The sequence below is a fragment of the Balaenoptera ricei genome, chromosome 20, assembly GCF_028023285.1.
Source record: "Balaenoptera ricei isolate mBalRic1 chromosome 20, mBalRic1.hap2, whole genome shotgun sequence".
NCBI lineage: Eukaryota > Metazoa > Chordata > Mammalia > Artiodactyla > Balaenopteridae > Balaenoptera > Balaenoptera ricei.
In genome coordinates this window covers 40,553,260-40,571,087 of record NC_082658.1, presented here as the reverse complement: position 1 = coordinate 40,571,087, position 17,828 = coordinate 40,553,260, and the positions used below count along the sequence as shown (strand labels likewise).

Below are 17,828 nucleotides of genomic sequence, written 5' to 3'. Positions count from 1 at the left end.
CTTAGCATTTATCTACAAACATTAAGTACAAAAGCAAGGCAGGCTTAGAGGTTGCTTAGAATTTAAGAACTAGTGGCTTAATTTCCTGACTCTGAGAGTCTAAATGTTTCCTTAGATTGATGCAGATTAGTTTAACCTAATTGGAGGTTTGAAAGGTGCATGTTTCTAAAGCTTTTAAGATAATGATACTCAGAAATCACTGATTCTTCCCTGATGACTAATGTCTTTAATAGATGTTTACAATCTCCAAAGACTTTTAATATATTTTACCATACTCTGATTACTAGTAATATACAACTGAAACAAACATTTTCTATATCTTGTAATTCTTAGTGAATAAAAGTATTTGGTGGAGGCTGCCCTTCCTGAATTTAGTTAATGCAGCTCTGCATCTTATTTTTATGTTTCTTAAAACTTTCCCAATCTATAATACATTGCAGCCTTGCTGGGATATATAAGAAAGGTATTTTTTCCTTCCATTTTCTTTCCCTCTTTTAGCCATTTGTATACCATGTACAACCACATAATACATATGTTTATATCTATTCTATTGTACAGAATATATGTGCAACCTGCCGGCCTTACTCTTTCCTCTCCAAGCTGCCTGTGGAGAGGCTACCACCACTTCTCTACCAAACATTAGAAAAACAGAGGGAGGAAACCAGTGTGTGGTGTTACGTGAATGACAATATACTGACTGAACTTTCCTGTCTTAGTTTAAAGGTGAATACCAGCTATCACAACCAAATTTAGGATGCGATTAATACCATTGTTTAGGTGTGTATGTGATTCAGTGGGGTTATCTAATCATATATACTTTTCCTTGTAATTTGTGGTCTGACCGTGCCTTATTAGGACAATGATGAACAAGTCAAAAGAAGTACTTTCAGGGTGGACAAATGTTGATTTTTAAACAGCAGACACAGAAGGTGAAGCTCCTTTCTCAAACAGTGACAGGTTGATTTTGAATGGATCCCTATGATCTTTGTAAAGTGTATTCATGCCTGTAATCTTGTCCTAAGCATTAGATTCTATCTCTATCACTTTTCAAAAAGCCCCGTAAAGTTAGTTGCCTAAAAGTACCTGAAAACATCTTTCTAGACTTCCACCTTACTTCAGGGCCCTAGGGTCATAACCTCTTAACCTTACAGGTTAGAGGTCTCTTGCTTTTTGATCTTTCTTGGTTCCTTAGTTTTTGCCTGCTTCCTCCACAACATTCAAGCCTTGTTATATAAGGAAATTGGAAACACCAATTTTGGATGAGATAAGAGTTACCCTCTCTTCCAGAATAATGCAAAAAGATGATTTTAAATAGAAACATGCTTGGGAAAAAACGTAACAAAACTAACTACAGCATCCTGTCTAAGCCAGTTTGAATTGGCCCCTTCATTTCTTGTCCTCCAAAACAACAACAAAAAACCAGCAACAACAACTTAGAATTTACTGTTGACTTACTAGATAAAATTTTTATTTAGGTCACAACACAGCTTGCTTGAGACAGACATCAGAGGGATTCAAAGAGGTTTGAGTGACTAAGAAGTGGATTAATAAAATTGGTTGGTTAACTTAATATTCTTGCCCTACTGGTCAGTATGCTGTTTGATAATAGTAATAACTAACATCAATATGGTATTTACTGTTGACAAAGCATTATCACATTTATTATTTTATAGCCATATCAATTTAGTGAGAGAGAGAGAGATTATCTTCATTTCACAGTAAAGGAACTTGAGCTTCAGAAAAGGTCCTTGACCTGCCCGAAGCCAGATAGAAAATAAATGGCAAAGCTGGTGTGGAATGTTAGCCTCCTGGATCCTGATCCTTTGCAACCAACCAAACGTTCCTATTGGAGAGGCTTTAGGAGTGGAGCAAATTTCTCTTGATTCTCAACTAGGGTGGTGGTAAGATATCTTCAGTTGTTTGGCTGCCCGGCTGGCTCTCTCATTTTGTTAATATGTTTTTATTGTTTATTTATTATTATATTATCTTGCTTTTGTTCCAACCAATATTTGGGTTTTGTTTCTTTGCCACACCCATGGTGCCAGGTACGATTAGACTGAATTTTTAATTCTCCAAATGAAGAAACTTCTTTGAGCCTAATAATCAAGTACTGAAACTACAAATAGAATTGGAAAATGCACTTTTTTGATGGGATACCTCTCTCCACCCCTGCCTGAGCCCAGTAATATCCCCATTAGAAAGGAAAGGAATGGAAAGGAGAGGAGAGTGGAGGGAAGGGGAGGGAAGGGGAGGGAGGGAGGGAAGGAGGGAGGGAGGAAGGAAGGAAAGAAGGAAGGGAGGGAGGAAGGAAGGAAGGAAGGAAGGAACCCTCACAAAGGATTTTGAAGCCAGGTTAGAAGCTCTGAGACATTTTTAGCAGGACAGATGTTTGTCTTTGATCCTTACTCAGGAAGTATTGTTCACCCATCCACCAGACAGAGCAAAAGAGGACTAATGGTAAAAAACGTATAGGTCATTATTCAGTTGTCTTTCAGTCCCATTAAAATTATGAGATCTTGCTTTTAAAAAACATTAAGATATATTGTAACTCTAACCTAAAATCAAACAATGACAGCAATATTTTTTCTCAAATGCAGACTACCTGACATTGGCAAATATCTACTAGTAGCAAAATCAGAACCAGGAGGCCTGTGAATGATAGTCATACCTCCAAACTGTGTTAATCACCTACTTGTCTATCTCACAATAGCACTGAAGTGTGTGTGTGTGTTCTGAATTTATTTTTGTTTTATCTGGCTTGCCAGCTGAATAAGGGGGCAAAGAATGTAATGTGGAAACTATCCATTGCCACTGTGAAAGGATCCAAGAGGAATTCCTCAAGCTGAGAACATGAGCTGTGAGCAACATGTTTAAATAGCTAAATATCCAAAGTTTGAGTCAAGCCCATTTATTTTGGGGGATACACTCTCTTCTTTGAGGCTTAAAGGAGTCCCTTAGACTTAGAGTATAACAGATGTGGTGCTGGAGGAGGTGAGAGACTGGAAGCCTAAAGAGTTTGCCCAGGTTGTGGCTGATGGTGAGAGAGAATGGTGCAGCTCCACGTCCATGACGTACAGTTCATGTGCAATCCAAAAAAGCCAGGGGCTTTTAAAGGCTTTTCTGTGTACTCCGAAGAAATGAGGGGAGAGGTGGGAGAGAGGTAGGGGAAAGGAAGCTCACATTTTTGAGTACTTTTTATGTGTTGGGTGCCATTCCAGAAGTGTCACATTTAGTTCTATTCACACTCTTAGTAGGTAGTGATCTTTACTGCCATTTTTCAGATGAAACTGATGATACGTGAAATGACTTGCCCAGTCCAACAGAGCTGTCAAGGTTGGGGGTCAGGATTTGATCCCAGATCTGGCTCCAAAACCCATACTTTTCTCGACTGCCTTGAACCATTATTCAAAGCATTCACTAGAACTGTCAACAGCGAGTTTACTTTCCTTCTGATTTTCCTTGTTTTCTGCCCTAGGCTATCTGGGCTAATCACTCCATTAGTTAGAGTAAGAATACATCGGGCCCCAAATCTTGCTTGATCTCTGGATGGGCCAAATGAATTTTTTATAAAGCAAAGCTGAGGATTTTATAGCATCACCTCTCTAAAAAAAGTGTGAGAGATGAGCTAAGAGTGTGTCTGACTCAATGGCAACCCAGAAAAGCAACTCAAAAGCACATGTCCTGTTACTCTCACAGGGTCTGACTATTTAAAAGGAGTAAAAGTAATGCATCAGAAGTAGAAATAAACAGCCTGAATAACTTATACCAAGTCAGTAGCTTTTCAACAGTAAAGCTGACTCTTTTGTATCTGTCTTGTTTCAATTTAGGTAATCAAGATACTGAATTTTCTCTGAGCAGGTTTATATTTATAGTATCAGCATCATGACGAAGGTGGTCTTAGTCCTCTGTTGTGAATTAGGGCTCATATTAAATTATGTATAATTGCTGGAGAAGTTTGCTAATGCCTGTGCTTATTACCTCTCTTTTCAAAAAAAATTTTTTTGGTGCCTGCTAAATCTAAAAGGGAAGAGTTTTTCTTACAATTTCAAGACTTCGTTTTTTTTTTGAGTTATTTTTTAAATGTAAGCACCTTGCTCTGTCCATCTTTGGTCTCTGCTGGTTGTGATCGGGGGTACATGCTTTTGTCTGTCCCACCTTCTTGTCATTCAGTATTCGAAAAATAAACATTTTCATCTATCATCACACTTTTCACTTTAAGAATTTTTAAAAACCATTAATAACTATCCTTCAATCATTCCATAGTTTAAGTGCATAGTAACAGTTTCTGCGTGGGCAGATTGAGTTTGGTGTAGAGAAAGAATAGGCAGTCTTTAAAAAGTCATTTTTAGAGAGTAAAGATTAATGAAGAGAACTAAACGTCAGTCCAGCCAGGAAGAACCTTCTGCCCTGAGTAGTTGAGAAGAGTCCTGCAGAGTGTATTTTCCTTTCTCTCTCTCCCTTCATTACTATTTTTATTTTATTTTTGTCTTCCTGACTTCTGGGGGACAATGGGGCACAAAAAAGACAGTTTATGAAGAACTTAACAATTTCCACATTGTCATCTGTGTAAAATCAGGCAAAGAATAATTAACAGATGTACCACAGAATAGTTAGGGAGACTAGTGATCAAAAGGGCTTGAAAAGATATTTCGAAATACATGGAAACTTCCAGCTACATATTTTGCTTTCTGTTCATCTTTGTAAACTTTTTTTTTTTTTCCAGGTTGAGTGTGATTCTTTTTTTCCAGCTGGATCTTTCAGCTTTGTCCCTAGGACCAAAGGCTCCATCAGTATCACTCTGTTTTCAATGTACTAGTATCCTCACCTTGGCAGTCAGTAGGGGATAGTCAGCCCTGCCCTTGGCCCTGAGCTAATTAATCGCAGAGCCCTCCAAGCTCTGAAGTGACAGAGGGGAAAGGGCAGAGAATGGAACCAAGAGATCGTTCAAAATGGGGTTCAAGTTGTGAAGCCACGCCGGCCCCCTTCTTTCACAGCTGGGGTTTTGGCTGCGTGTCCCTTGGCTTGTTCAGCATGGTGACCCTGGCTGCCTGTGATTTACTAACTGTTTTACAAACATTTCCTCACTCTGGGAGGTTTGATATACTCTTCATCCTCCTCGGCTCACCAGAGTCACTCAGGGTCTGAGCCAAACCTGCCTTTGTTTACAACTTTTCCGGAAATTTTCACAGGGGCGGGGGGGAATAGCCCCTCCCTCCTCTTCCAGTGTTTTATTTTTAAGTCAACACTTTCCCCAAGTTTATTTGTGCTAAACCAAGTTCTCCTACAAGGTATTGCTCTAGATTCAAATGGGAATTGCTGCATTTCTATAAATAGAATGAAGGTCATGTGAACGAGCTCAGAAAAATCTAAATATCACATTTTACTGGACCTTTACATTTAGTTAACTATTTTTTGAAAATAATATTCCATGTTTGGATTTGTCTTTTTTTCCCACATTCATATTGGACTGACCATTATGTGAAACACTGAATTTGGGAAACATTGAGTGGAATCTTTTTTAAACTAAAATACCCATGTTAAAAATAACGAAAATTGTTGTTGCTTCGTCACTGTAACTTTCTTTAAAACAGAGTTTATAGCCCTTACATTAAGTATTTCTGGAATACGATTACCTTTGAAAACACAGTACCAGGGCTTTTTTCTTTAAATCTGATTCCCATTGTATTATTCAGTCTTTGCGTTGGCTGAGAATGGAAAAATGCCTTGGAACTTATTAAACATCAAGAATAATTTGAAGAAAAATTAAAGAGTAATAGGATAAAAAATTAGGAAGTCCAGTTCCATCTGAAATCAAAGGCTAACTTCTGATTCATACTAAGAAGAAATTAAGTAAGTAGCAATTTCTGACAAATATGCAATGGGTTTCTCCTACTCTGCTCATTTTTTCAGTCCACTGTTAAAATGGAGAGAATTTTAAGACTCTCTTGTTATAAAAAAGTGACTTTCTTTGGAACTTACCTGTCTGGGAAATACAAGAAGTATTATTTTTCTCTTTTCTACCTGTCAAAAAAAAACGTTGAAAGTGAAAGAAAAGAAAACAAACATCTATCACTTCTTTCCTCCTTTTCTGTCTTCTAGAGCCAGAACAGACAGTATATCCTAAGAGGGATACAGCCAGAGACCAGTTTCCTGATAAAATGTGTTTTAGGAAGGAAAATTTGTTTTATTTCAACAAATCCAGCTGGACTTCCTGGTGGGCCTCCCACCTTGTCAACATCAATAGCATTTATCTGTTGACCAACAGAAGACCACCAGAATGAGGTATTTCCATTTCTGTGTATTTCTAAGTCTACAGGAAAGATAGCTGTTAAGAGAGCTAGTATGGAGGAAATGGCAAACAAACACCATAGGTGATCCTGTGTGACATTCAGGAACTGTTGCAGACTTCCAATGCTCAAGACAGTCTCCTCAGCCATAATGTCATTGACCTTGACATGCTCAGAACAAATTGGTCTTTGTGATTGCTACCACATGCTGTCGTGCTTTCTAACCCCGCCATTGGTCTAAAGGGAAGTGGGCAGGAAAGAGAGCTGCTCATCAGAGAATGTGCTTCTTTTATGTTCCCTAGACCCTTGTTCAGCTGCTTTTCCCACTCTGGTTAGTCTGAAAATGGCTAATTTAAAGTGGCCTAAGCAACTTCCCTGGTGGCGCAGTGGTTAAGAATACGCCTGCCGATGCAGGGGACACGGGTTAGAGCCCTGGTCCGCGAAGATTCCACATGCCACGGAGCAACTAAGCCCATGTGCCACAACTACTGAGCCTGCACTCTAGAGCCTGTGAGCCACAACTACTGAACCCACGTGCCACAACTACTGAAGCCCATGCGCCTAGAGCCCCTGCTCCACAACAAGCCACCGCAATGAGAAGCCCGCGCACCGCAACGAAGAGTAGCCCCCGCTCGCTGCAAGTAGAGAAAGCTTGCGTGCAGCAGTGAAGACCCAATGCAGCCAAAAATAAATAATAAATAAATAAATTTATTAATAAATAAATAAATAAAGTGGCCTAAGCTTTGTAGGACCTGAGGAGTGTACCTAGTTTTACCCAACTAGTAAAACCCTAGTTTTACTTAACAGACGAGTAGTCTTGGTATTCTTAGGGTGTGAACTGTGTCAGGAGCAGAGTTTGAGGCAGGCACAATCAGAAGGACAGCTTTTATTATCAATTAGGAGGATAATTTTTGCCCCAAAGGCCTTTATGCTATCTGTATCCATCAGATCAGTAGAATCTGAGCTTTTAAAGGAAAAACAATGATATCTCTTTTCCCACCTGAAGGACGAGATGGGCATATTCCTGAATTATACTTCTCTTTTACTTCTGTAGGTTTTTCATGTATCGGGGTAACATAGGTTTTAGCCTAAGTTTTAGAGGACTGTTTCTAGCACTCTGGTTATAGGCACTTGATAAATGTTGCGTGAATGAGTGAGTCTTGCACAATTCAGGATGTGTCGGGTAAGTCATAATCTAGGCAAAAGCCTTACCTAGTACCATCAAATCATCACGTTTGAAACAGGAACTTAAATCACGCCTTTGATTTTTAGCTTAAGACCGATCCATTAGCTTTTGCAGTGCCGTACGCCTTGACACATACACTGGAGTGACTGCCTGTCGGAATAGCTGGGAAGCTCGTGGCACCCTGGGGCATTTTTTGGGCATCGCATGCACAGCCTTCCTCATGTTCTGAGTCAGAGCTGTCTGGATGATTCTTGAGCTCTGAGAACAACTTATTTTTGCAACAAGTAGGCATATTTTATCTTGCTTTGTGTGTGTATGTATATCTGTATATATCTGTATATATAGATCTATACATTATGCTAGTTCTTTTGTGGCACTACGAATAACTATAATATTAACTAAAACTACTTTTTAACGTTAGAAAGTCATGAGGTGGTTTTTCCCTATGAATGTAGCAGGTTTTACTTTGACTCTATCTAGTTCTTTTCTTTTCTTTTTTTAATATTTATTTATTTGGCTGTGCCGGGTCTTAGTTGCGGCAGGCGGGATCTAGTTCCCTGACCAGGGATGGAACCCAGGCCTGCTGCATTGGGAGCATGGAGTCTTAGCCACTGGACCACCAGGGAAGTCCCTATCTAGTTCTTTTTTTAACTTGAAGAATTCAATGTAGATCCAAAATAATTTTGTTTTGAAAGAACAGGGGTATTAGGGGAACAACTGACATGAAAGCTACAAAGGAGTATGTTTTTCAAGTATTTTTTTATTTGAAAACACAATATTAATATTTGTTCTTAGACCTTTTTCAAGTTTTCTGCATATAAACTCTTGCAGTATGCCAAAGATAGCAGAGATGTTTCTTCTTATTTTTTAATTATTTTATTTTATTAAAAAAAATTTTAATGGAAGGGTAGTCGATTTACAGTGTTGTGTTAGTTTCAGGTGTACAGCAGAGTGATTCAGTAATGTGTGTGTGTGTGTATTCTTTTTCAGATTCTCTTCTATTATAGGTTATTAAAAGATATTGAGTATAGTTCCCTGTGCTATATAGTAGGTCCTTGTTGTTTATGTATTTTATACATAGCAGTATGTATCTGTTAATCCCAAACTCCTAATTTATCCCTCCCCACCCCACTTTCCCCTTTGATAACCATAAGTTTGTTTTCTCCCCACCCCACTTTCCCCTTTGATAACCATAAGTTTGTTTTCTATGTCTGTGAGTCTGTTTCTGTTTTGTAAATAAGTTCATTTGTATCATTTTTTTAGATTCCACATATGATATCATGTGATATTTGTCTGTCTCTGTCTGACTTTCTACACTTGGTATGATAATCTCTGGGTCCATCCATGTTGGTGCAAATGGCATTATTTCATTCTTCTTTATGGCTGAGTTAGTATTCCATTGTATATATTTACCACATCTTCTTTATCTATTCATCTGTCAGTGGAGCAGGGATGTTTCTTAAACTTTTATCTGTACATGCATAAAAGCATAGAAATTCAATTTTCTTCCCTGTTCTCATACTACTATATCTACTGCTCTCCAACCTGTGTTTTTCCTCCCACCAATTTATGTGGTAGATACCGTCTCCCTGTCAGTATATATTGTGCATATAGATCTACCTTATTCTTTTTACTGTCTGTATATTAATAATAATGGATAATATTTCTAGAGGCAGCTGTGTATTAATTCATTTAATCTTCACTGTAACTTTAGGATATAAGTATTGATAGATGAGGAAATTGAGTTTAAAAAAGGTTATGGATGTGCCCAAGGTTACAGAGACAGTAAAAGCCAAGGCTGGATTCAAACCAAGATATTCTGGCTCGTTGGCCTGTGCTCCTGTTCACTGAGCTCTTTCCAATAGCATTCTGCTGTATGGCGGTATTCTAATCGATTTAACTGCCTCCCTGCGGCAGTGGTTTAAAAATGTTGGCTTCTATGAACAAAGCTGCAGTGAGCATCTTTGTACCTATTTCCTTGTTTATTGAGTAGCATCTTAAAAGCATGGATATAACTGCCCTCTCCAACCACTCCTACCCCAAGCAATCCCTGTGTTGCTTCAAAACCCAGGAGAGGAGAAAATCTGCCCTGTCACAAGGCTCAAGGAAATTCAGCTGTCAGAGGGTCCATTTTCCCAAGTTTTCTTGGAGCTGTGAGATTTTAACTAAGGTAGAAACAATGCATATACATATTTGTGTCTTGTTTGATGAAAGTGGTGGGGCGGGATGATGTTTTTGGTTTTGCTGAGATTTTATTAGTAACATGGCTTTGTAAAACTCTCAGTAGGATTCTTGCACTTAAGTGGAATCAGAGAAAGAAAAGTATCGTTAGTATTATTAATCTTCCTTTCATATAAGAACCTGGATGGAGAAGAAAAATCTTAGGAGGTAATATTGATCACCTCTTTAAGTTATCTTTAAAGTGTATAGTAATGATAATAAGTAAGGCTATTTTAAAAATCCCCTTCGAAAAATATATCCAACTACATGTACAGAAACTTACAGAGACTGGGACATTTAGGAACTCAGAAAGAAGTTAAAGAAATGCCTCTCTGAATCTAGGGTAGAAATAACCTGTTTTCACTTAAGAGTTTTACCTCTTACCTATTATATCTTAATAAATAACTCATTTAGTATTTTAGAAAATGGTCTCTAAAAATGTGTTGACTTCAACTTATTATTTCAAAATCTAAATTCAAAATAGGGAGGTTTCATGAACTCTCAGACTTTCTAGAGGCTGGTGGCTTCCTGTTCCACTCCCCTGCACTAGGTATTTTACTTATTGTGTTGCCTATTTACATATATTTGACTTCTCACAGTATTTCATTTTTTTCTAAAGCTGAGCTCTCATCTTCCAGGAACAAGAGAATCTTGTTTTTGGTGCACCGCTAATGCCTTGCTAATGCTCTGACTCAGCCTGACTTTAAAGCCATAGTTTCGTTTTCTAACATTCTTAATGATTAATATTGAAGCACCAAATTTTTTTAAAAAATAGTAAGTTTCATCAGAGAGCTGAGATAGTAAGTTTCATGAGAAGTTCTTCTGTTTAGGACATTTCTCATCCTCGGTGTGAGTTTAACTTGAATCTCACTAGCCCAGCTTCAACGTGAGGGTGTTCTAAAACGGAAAGGGGAGAGACAAAGCGTCTGGTCATCCTAAATGCGAATATCAGAGCCTCCTCTTTTATACATCTGTTAGGTCCATGCTTCTGTGAAGAAAAATAGGTATCCATATCGTTGATGTGCCCTCAGAGGGGCTCAGACACATTTCGTTCCCGAACAGAATTAGAAGGAAAAAGTCTGCTTAGCTGTCTTTCCCTGTTTAAAATACAGCTGCCCCTGAAGCAGAGCCGTTGTCAGCTCACCAATGCTCCTGCCGACTCGTGGTGCGCGTGTGTGATATAAGTGGTGTGGAGTCGTTTTGTTGCTAAGGGAAATGTGCTAAAAAGGGAAGGGGAGGGGGGTGCCATATCTCTTGTATAGCTTGGATCCTTTGGGTATTTAATGTACAGTTGCAACAAAGGACACTCAGAATTATACCTCTGGTTCAAAATTGCTTAAATGTTGAAACATATGGTCTCGTGTTCCATTCGTTAGGAAACAACCAGCTGTTCTCAGCCTGCCAAATCCAAGTAAACATCCACTGTGTGGAAGAGTGAATCTGAAGTGGTTCAGTAAAAACATAAAAGCTATTTTTGCTGAAGAAGAAGAAGGAAAAAAAAAAAAAAAAAAAAAAAAAAAGGCCACCCCGAAACAACAGCTAGTAAAGAAAAAAAAAATCCTGTTCTGATAACATATTTTCCCTGGCTTGCTTGTAGTGGACTGCGGAACAGGAAAGGCTCTGGCGATGTTTCAATTAAAAAAGATTTGTAGCCGTCCATGTTGTCTTCTGATGGTGAAAATCATGCGATTGCCTCAGTGACAGTGATTATTTTAATAAAACGCAATTATCTGAATAATTAATTTATTTGGCTACTCGACTGTGTCCTCCATTCACAGAGGCCAAAATGTCAAAGATCAAGTAGATTGGGAGAATAGGAAAATTCTCATTATAGAGGCAAAGGGAGGAGGGAAAGGATGAAATATTTGGAATTTCAGTGCAGTGGTTTCTATTTATCCGAAATGTCAAGGGCAGTGTAAAATGTATTTTTAAAATGTGTTTCTGTATGGTTTGTGCCCATTCTTGGCATGGCTGTGGCTCTGCAGAGGCCATTGTTCTTTGAAGAGTATGAGGGGGTGTCTTTGTCCAAAGTGACAAAAAGAAGACTTGGAAGACTGGGCTTCCTTTGTTCCTGTGCGGTGCTGTAAAATTTGGTTTGAAATTAGGACCTCAGGGAAGGACCTTCAATAGAGAGCTTTCATTTCCTGCCAGCATTTTAATCACTCTGGGGTTTAAAGTGGATGGCCGGCCAGCATAATGGCCCTATGTTTAATAGAACAGCTCGTATCTTGAAGGCCAGTTAAGGCATCTGTCATCCACCCAAATATTCGTCTTTTCTGTTTCCTGTCCATTTATGAAGATCACCCACCCTTTTAGGTGGCTGCCCTAGACCATTTTGTAGGAGAGCTGCTGCCACTGCTTCTTAAAGAGGCTGAACAGAAAGCCACTTGAACGTGGTCCAGTCTTCACCCCTATACAGGAAAGGTCAGGAGAATGCTCTGATTAGACACGAAATCCACCAGGTTTGGAAGTTGATGCCATCAGTTGCAGAGAGGAAGTGTCAGGGTTCACAAAAGGATAGAATGTGAGGAAGGTTAAACCTGAGCCAGATCTCATCAGGAATATTGGCACCTACTGACTTGATAGGTGACTACAACATCACCGCCGTGGAAGTTAATGTCATTCCCATCAGGCAGAGGACTAATTTACCCCTTGGCAGGTGAAGTAACCCAGTGGATTTGTTCCTGTTGTATAATAAGGACATTTGTAGCTTTTGTGATGGAGTGGCTTTTTAACTCTGAAAGCTCCCTTTGGAGCCATTTAGAGATTTACCTTTATGGTCTGTTAGGTGATACCCAGAAATCCTAAGGGAGTGAGTATTGAAGTAAAGTCTTGAAAGATAGGGCCAGGTTCTGAATTTCTTCCCTGATTCATACCTGGTGGCTAGGAATAATACCAGTGAAAGCCTCAGGTTCACTAAGTTCTAATCTAGGACCTATTGCCGAAATTGCTCTGTGACCAGATGCTAAGCCTAGAATCCTCCCTGTGTGGTGATAGTAGTAGTAAACTACTTAGCAGAGGCAATTTCAGGGATAGCTTTTAAATAGGATCACAGAGTGGTTGCCTAACTCTGAGTTATAACAGACATGAACGGAGAGCGAAAGGGAAGGGACTTCTCCAGCTGCTAACACACTCTCCCATCTCAGAGAGTCAGGAATCCTGCAGAAGAAACAGGGAATCTACTCTCCACAGGTAGGTGTAGGTTATCACGGGGAGATGAAGGCGTGTGTAAGCATCCTTCAGCAGAACTGAAAGGATTCTCTCTCCAGTCTATCCCAGGCCAAGCTTGACCCACACCCCCGGAGATGGTGGAAGTGAGCCAGAGTCTTAGCTGCCCATGGGCTTCTCTGAGCCAGGATCTCTGCCCTGGGTGGAGGAAAGGAGAAAAAGCCTGGGGTGGGGGTGGGAGGAACTGCTCTGGAGAGTATTCTCACTTCTTCAGAAGAAATGGAATGACATTGACATTCTCCCCACTCCCCTCAGAATTGCCGGAACCAGCCCCGCTTCGCTTTTCCCCTCTGTCATCGGTAATCATTGCCTGGTTAGTTCAAACGACAGCCCGGTTGGCCACCAGGTGGTTGTGCTTCCTTACTGACCGCACTTGTGCCCTGGAAGACTTTTCAAACAAGAATGTAAACATCCACAGACGCTCCTCCCTTTTTGAGAGCCACCCTCCCTCTGGGTCCCTTCTGACCTCTTTTGTCATGTCTCTAGCCACAGATTTCTGAGCTGCCCAATTTGATCCCTTTTGAATTGTCCTCCCTTGGATGAATAGCTGTTTGAAAGCTGATTTAAAGTGAGTGTTGCTCCGTGGAAGAGCTGTTGGCTGAAAAGAGTGCTCTCTAGAGCAGCAGAGGTGGTTGCGTAAGGCAGGCAGGCTCTCCTGAGGCTGGTTTTGCAGATGTGCATTGGTCTAGTAGGAATTAGGCATGATTAGACTCAGGATCTTTTCTTTGCATCCAGGTCGTTTCTCCAACCAAAAAAAAAAAAAAAATGCGTCTGACATTTCAGCCAGGGAACCATCATTGTACTTATACCAGTCTATTCCCACACAGGAAATGTTTCAACTCAAATAACCACTCAACAGCTCTTTTGAAGGCCTAGGGTCTGTTTCTTGGGTAACATTTTTCAGGCATAGATGTGGAGGGAAAGCTGCCCACCAGAGTAGGGCCTTAGCGTAAAGTTAGTATCGTCAAAGATCTGACTATAATCCGTTTCATTCACTGTAGCAGTTTGCTGTGTGGGTGTATCCACAATGTGGGAACCTCATTTCATTGAAGAATCTGAATATTTTGTAAGGATGTGAAGGGTTGCAAACAACTTTTCTGTAAGGCTGTGAGAGGAACAAAGCAGCTAATGTTAGAAAGAACTGGTACACTATTGTTTTCTGCCATTTGTAAAACTCAGTAGGAATATTCTAGACTTGACAGATTTATATCCTCAACTTGTTGCTCCTTAAAGAGTATACATATCCTGTTTACAAAAAGCCTACCTGCGAAAAGATCTGTTCCATTGGAAGGATATCCTATTTTGAAGATCAACAAGTTTAAAAATAAGAGGATATGTGTACTAACTCCCTAAATCCTTTGTTTATAGCAAAGAATTTGTCTATACCTTCAAAGAGGTATCTGAAGTCTGCTATATTAGCAAAAGACAAGGCATGGAATAAAATTTTTATATATACATACACACACATTACCACTTTATTTTTATATGTACAGTTGAATATGTAAAAATTATATATAATAATATATGTATAAATAAATATAAGTATGTGTGTCTATGCAAGTCAGTGGATTTAGCCAAGATGCCTTCATATTTGCTTTGCTTTAGGCAGAGACTATGCCAGCCTTAATTGTAACCAGGGCGATTATTAGACTCACTGGTGCTAGTTTCCAATTTCCTTTTTTCAGCCTCTCTTAGAAATCACACTAGAAAATGAAGTGGCCTTTGTGGAGGTCCCATTTTTGGGCAACGGCATTTGATTAGCATTGTTTCTATGGGCTCCCTTGGCAAATTTTGCCTATATCTATATGTCCTTCTGGTCCTTTCTTCTAAAAGTCTTTCTTGAGAGTTCCTCCTTTATTTAGTTAATACCTTTTTTTTTTTATTATACTGTGTGCAAGTGCTTTTATGTTTTAGAATTGAATCCCAACCAGGTAGTTAACTTCTTTGAGGCAGGACCTATGTCATACTTTTTCTGTGTTCCTCAGAACCTAGCCAACTGTTCAGTGCCTCAGTAAGTGTGAGTTTCCTTCCCTTGTTTAATTCTTATCCATAAATTTTTCATATGAGAAAAGTAAGGCATGATGAGAATTTAAAGCAAAAGTAGTACAATAACCATCTTACCTCAAGTTCCAAGAAGGATGATCTTCTTTTGCCACTCCTGCATTGTAGCTCATCTCTCTTCCTGACCTTTAACTGTCTTATATTTACATGTTTTCCTTTTTGAAAAATACAGTTGTTTTGAAAGTTGTGAAAGAAAGATGGAGGACGAATAGATAGACAGATGGACAGACAGACATTTGTGCTAGGCAGCTGTTTATTTTATTATTATTAATTTATTAATTTATTTATTTGGTTGTACCGGGTCTTAGTTGCAGCAGGCAGGCTCCTTAGTTGCAGCTCCCCAGCTCCTTAGTTGTGGCATGAGAACTCTTAGCTGCGGCATGCATGTGGGATCTAGTTCCCTGACCAGGGATCAAACCCGGGCCCCCTGCACTGAGAGCGCAGAGTCTTAACCCCTGGACCACCAGGGAAGTCCCTAGGCAGCTGTTTAGAACTCGCAGGTTTTGAGTCTTCTGGATGTGGTTTAGTCCATCATGAATTCCAAACCATGGCAGCTCCCAGCGAGTGAGGCAGGCAAGGAAGAACTGAATGAGATATTAGACTCTGCCTTCTGCCCTTTTGCAGTTGTCCCAGGATGGCAGAGAAAGGTCTATGGTAATGTAGTGCAAAGGGGTGAGTGAGGAATTCTGGCAGCCGAATGCCTCCTAAAGTGAAAGGCAAGAGAATGATTGTTGAGAGTGGTTGCTTGATTTAAAGTGGGCTGGAGATGGTAACTAACCTCACAGGACTCCTTGTAGGGCTGGTTTCAAAGCTCATTCCAACTAAAGGAATATACTGATGGAACTACTCCTTGGAATTAACGGTGGCTTTCCTGGAAAATACTGAAAGATAACTATTCAAAAGGGTATGCTCTTGCTATGAATGTACCATACAGACGCTGAGCAGTATTTAGTGATAACAAGTTTGTTGGGGGTTTCGTCTCAGAAAATTAACCACTTGCATATACTTAATGCACAGGATTACCCTGTAGATACAACCTACATTTCTCTTACATCCACCTGATAAAATTTAAGGAACTAATCAGGCTCTCTCTTTTGATAGCTGGAGCAGATAAACAGGAAATATAACTAACCAGGATTAATTTCACATATTGTCTATTATTATGATTTTTCTTAGTCTACTCCTTGGCTTGGTCTAATATTTTTCAGTTCAGGGAGCTAGCTTCTTAAGAATGGACAAGGATATATTTCACCAATGTCTAATGCTGTTAAATCTTTTGAGAGGGAAACAAATGTCTCTTGAAATCCATTGGTTAGAGAAAATATTTCAGGCATCATAGTACCAGAGAAAAGAACTTGCTTGGCTGATTCTTCTTTCTCTGGATGGGGAATCCGGATGTCTTTGGTTTTTACTTATCTCTGCTGACACTTTACCTTTCTATACTTCAGTTTGGTATTTTGTGAAACGTCTAAACTAGATGATTCCTGACCTCCCCCCAGATTTGTAGTGATTCTGTTGCTTCATCACCTGAGACATGCAGACACTTGAATATGTCTCCAAACGTGTATGCATTGCTCCCCCTGCATAAAGTGGGAACCAGTGTCCATTACACTGCAGACTCTAGAGTACAGAGGAATATCTTTTGACATATTTTTTAAAGCTACTTAATTGCAAAGTAAACTGTAATCTTTTACAAGAAGAGTGAAAGTTTAACATTAGCCTCTCCCAATTTCCATCTCTTTCCAATTCACCTCCTTAATTTTCTAACCCCCCCAGCTCACCATATCCAGGCTCCGTTAGATGTGGGCACCAACAGCTCTTGTGCAGTGGTTCTCAACCTTGGCTGCACATTAGAATTCCTTGGGGACCTTTCAAAAAAATCCCTATCTCCAGACCACGCTCAGATCAGTTGAGATTGAAGCACAGACATCAATATTTTTTAAACTCTCTGGATGATTCCAGTGTACAGCCGAATTTGAAAACCTCTATCTTAGTTGGATCTCTTTTGCTTTTCAGAGTGTAATATATAAGTTCACTTTTCTAATTTATTAAAATATATATTTATATTGGTTCCCCCAGTAGTAGGTCCCTTATATTTCAGAACATTTTGCTGAATATCTTACTGACTGTATATTTTATTCCATACTAATCTCTCTGATAGCCATTTCCCTTCATTTGGAGGTATAGCATCATTTCAGATTAGGCAGCATGACATGAATTGTCTATTCCCATTTCCTAGGAATAAACTCTAAGTAAGTGGGGAGGGAGATTCCTTAGTGTATCATGGGATGTCAAGAAATTGAGCATAGTCTGGGACACATGAGTGGATTTAGAGTGGTGTCGATATGTGTTTATGTACAACAGAAGATACCGCTATTGGGATTTATGTCACTGTTTTGTCAGATTTGCCTTAACTCAGGTTTACAAAGTATTGAGGGAGAAGCTTTTTTCTTCCAGAATTGACCCTACACTTAACGGAAGTTTAAAGTACAAAACAAAACAAAACAAAACAGTTCAGGAAGGAGATACCAAATTAAAACACATGTAGGATTCTAGCATATGTCATCATATCTATGAACTAGGCAGTTCAATAAATACTTGTTGATTTTGTATGAAGTAAGATAATTCTGACATAATGGAAAAGAATATGAAAAAGAATATATATATGTATAACTGAGGCACTTTGCTGTACAGCAAAGTTAATTTCTGCTTAACTTTAACAACACAAATTAACACAACACTGTAAATCCATTATACTTAAATAAAAATTTTTTTTGAAAAGATAATTTTCAAACACACTCTTCTAAGATACAGAATTTAAATGTGAATTTGTTAACAATGAGTCT

General features: G+C 39.2%; 1 protein-coding gene across 10 annotated transcripts in view; it reads left to right on the top strand.

The window, feature by feature from the left end:
- BCAS3 (BCAS3 microtubule associated cell migration factor) overlaps positions 1-17,828 on the top strand; it is a 575,869-nt gene that overhangs the window by 411,002 nt on the left and 147,039 nt on the right. The window contains exons 24-25 of one of the 10 annotated variants that reach the window (XM_059908368.1): positions 6,100-6,282; positions 6,590-6,619. The exons of the other annotated variants lie outside the window; for them this stretch is intronic. Of the exons in view, the coding sequence (XP_059764351.1) occupies positions 6,100-6,281 (182 nt within the window). The 3' untranslated portion in view covers position 6,282; positions 6,590-6,619. Of the gene's footprint in view, positions 1-6,099; positions 6,283-6,589; positions 6,620-17,828 lie in introns of those variants that run through there. 10 annotated transcript variants of the gene reach the window in all.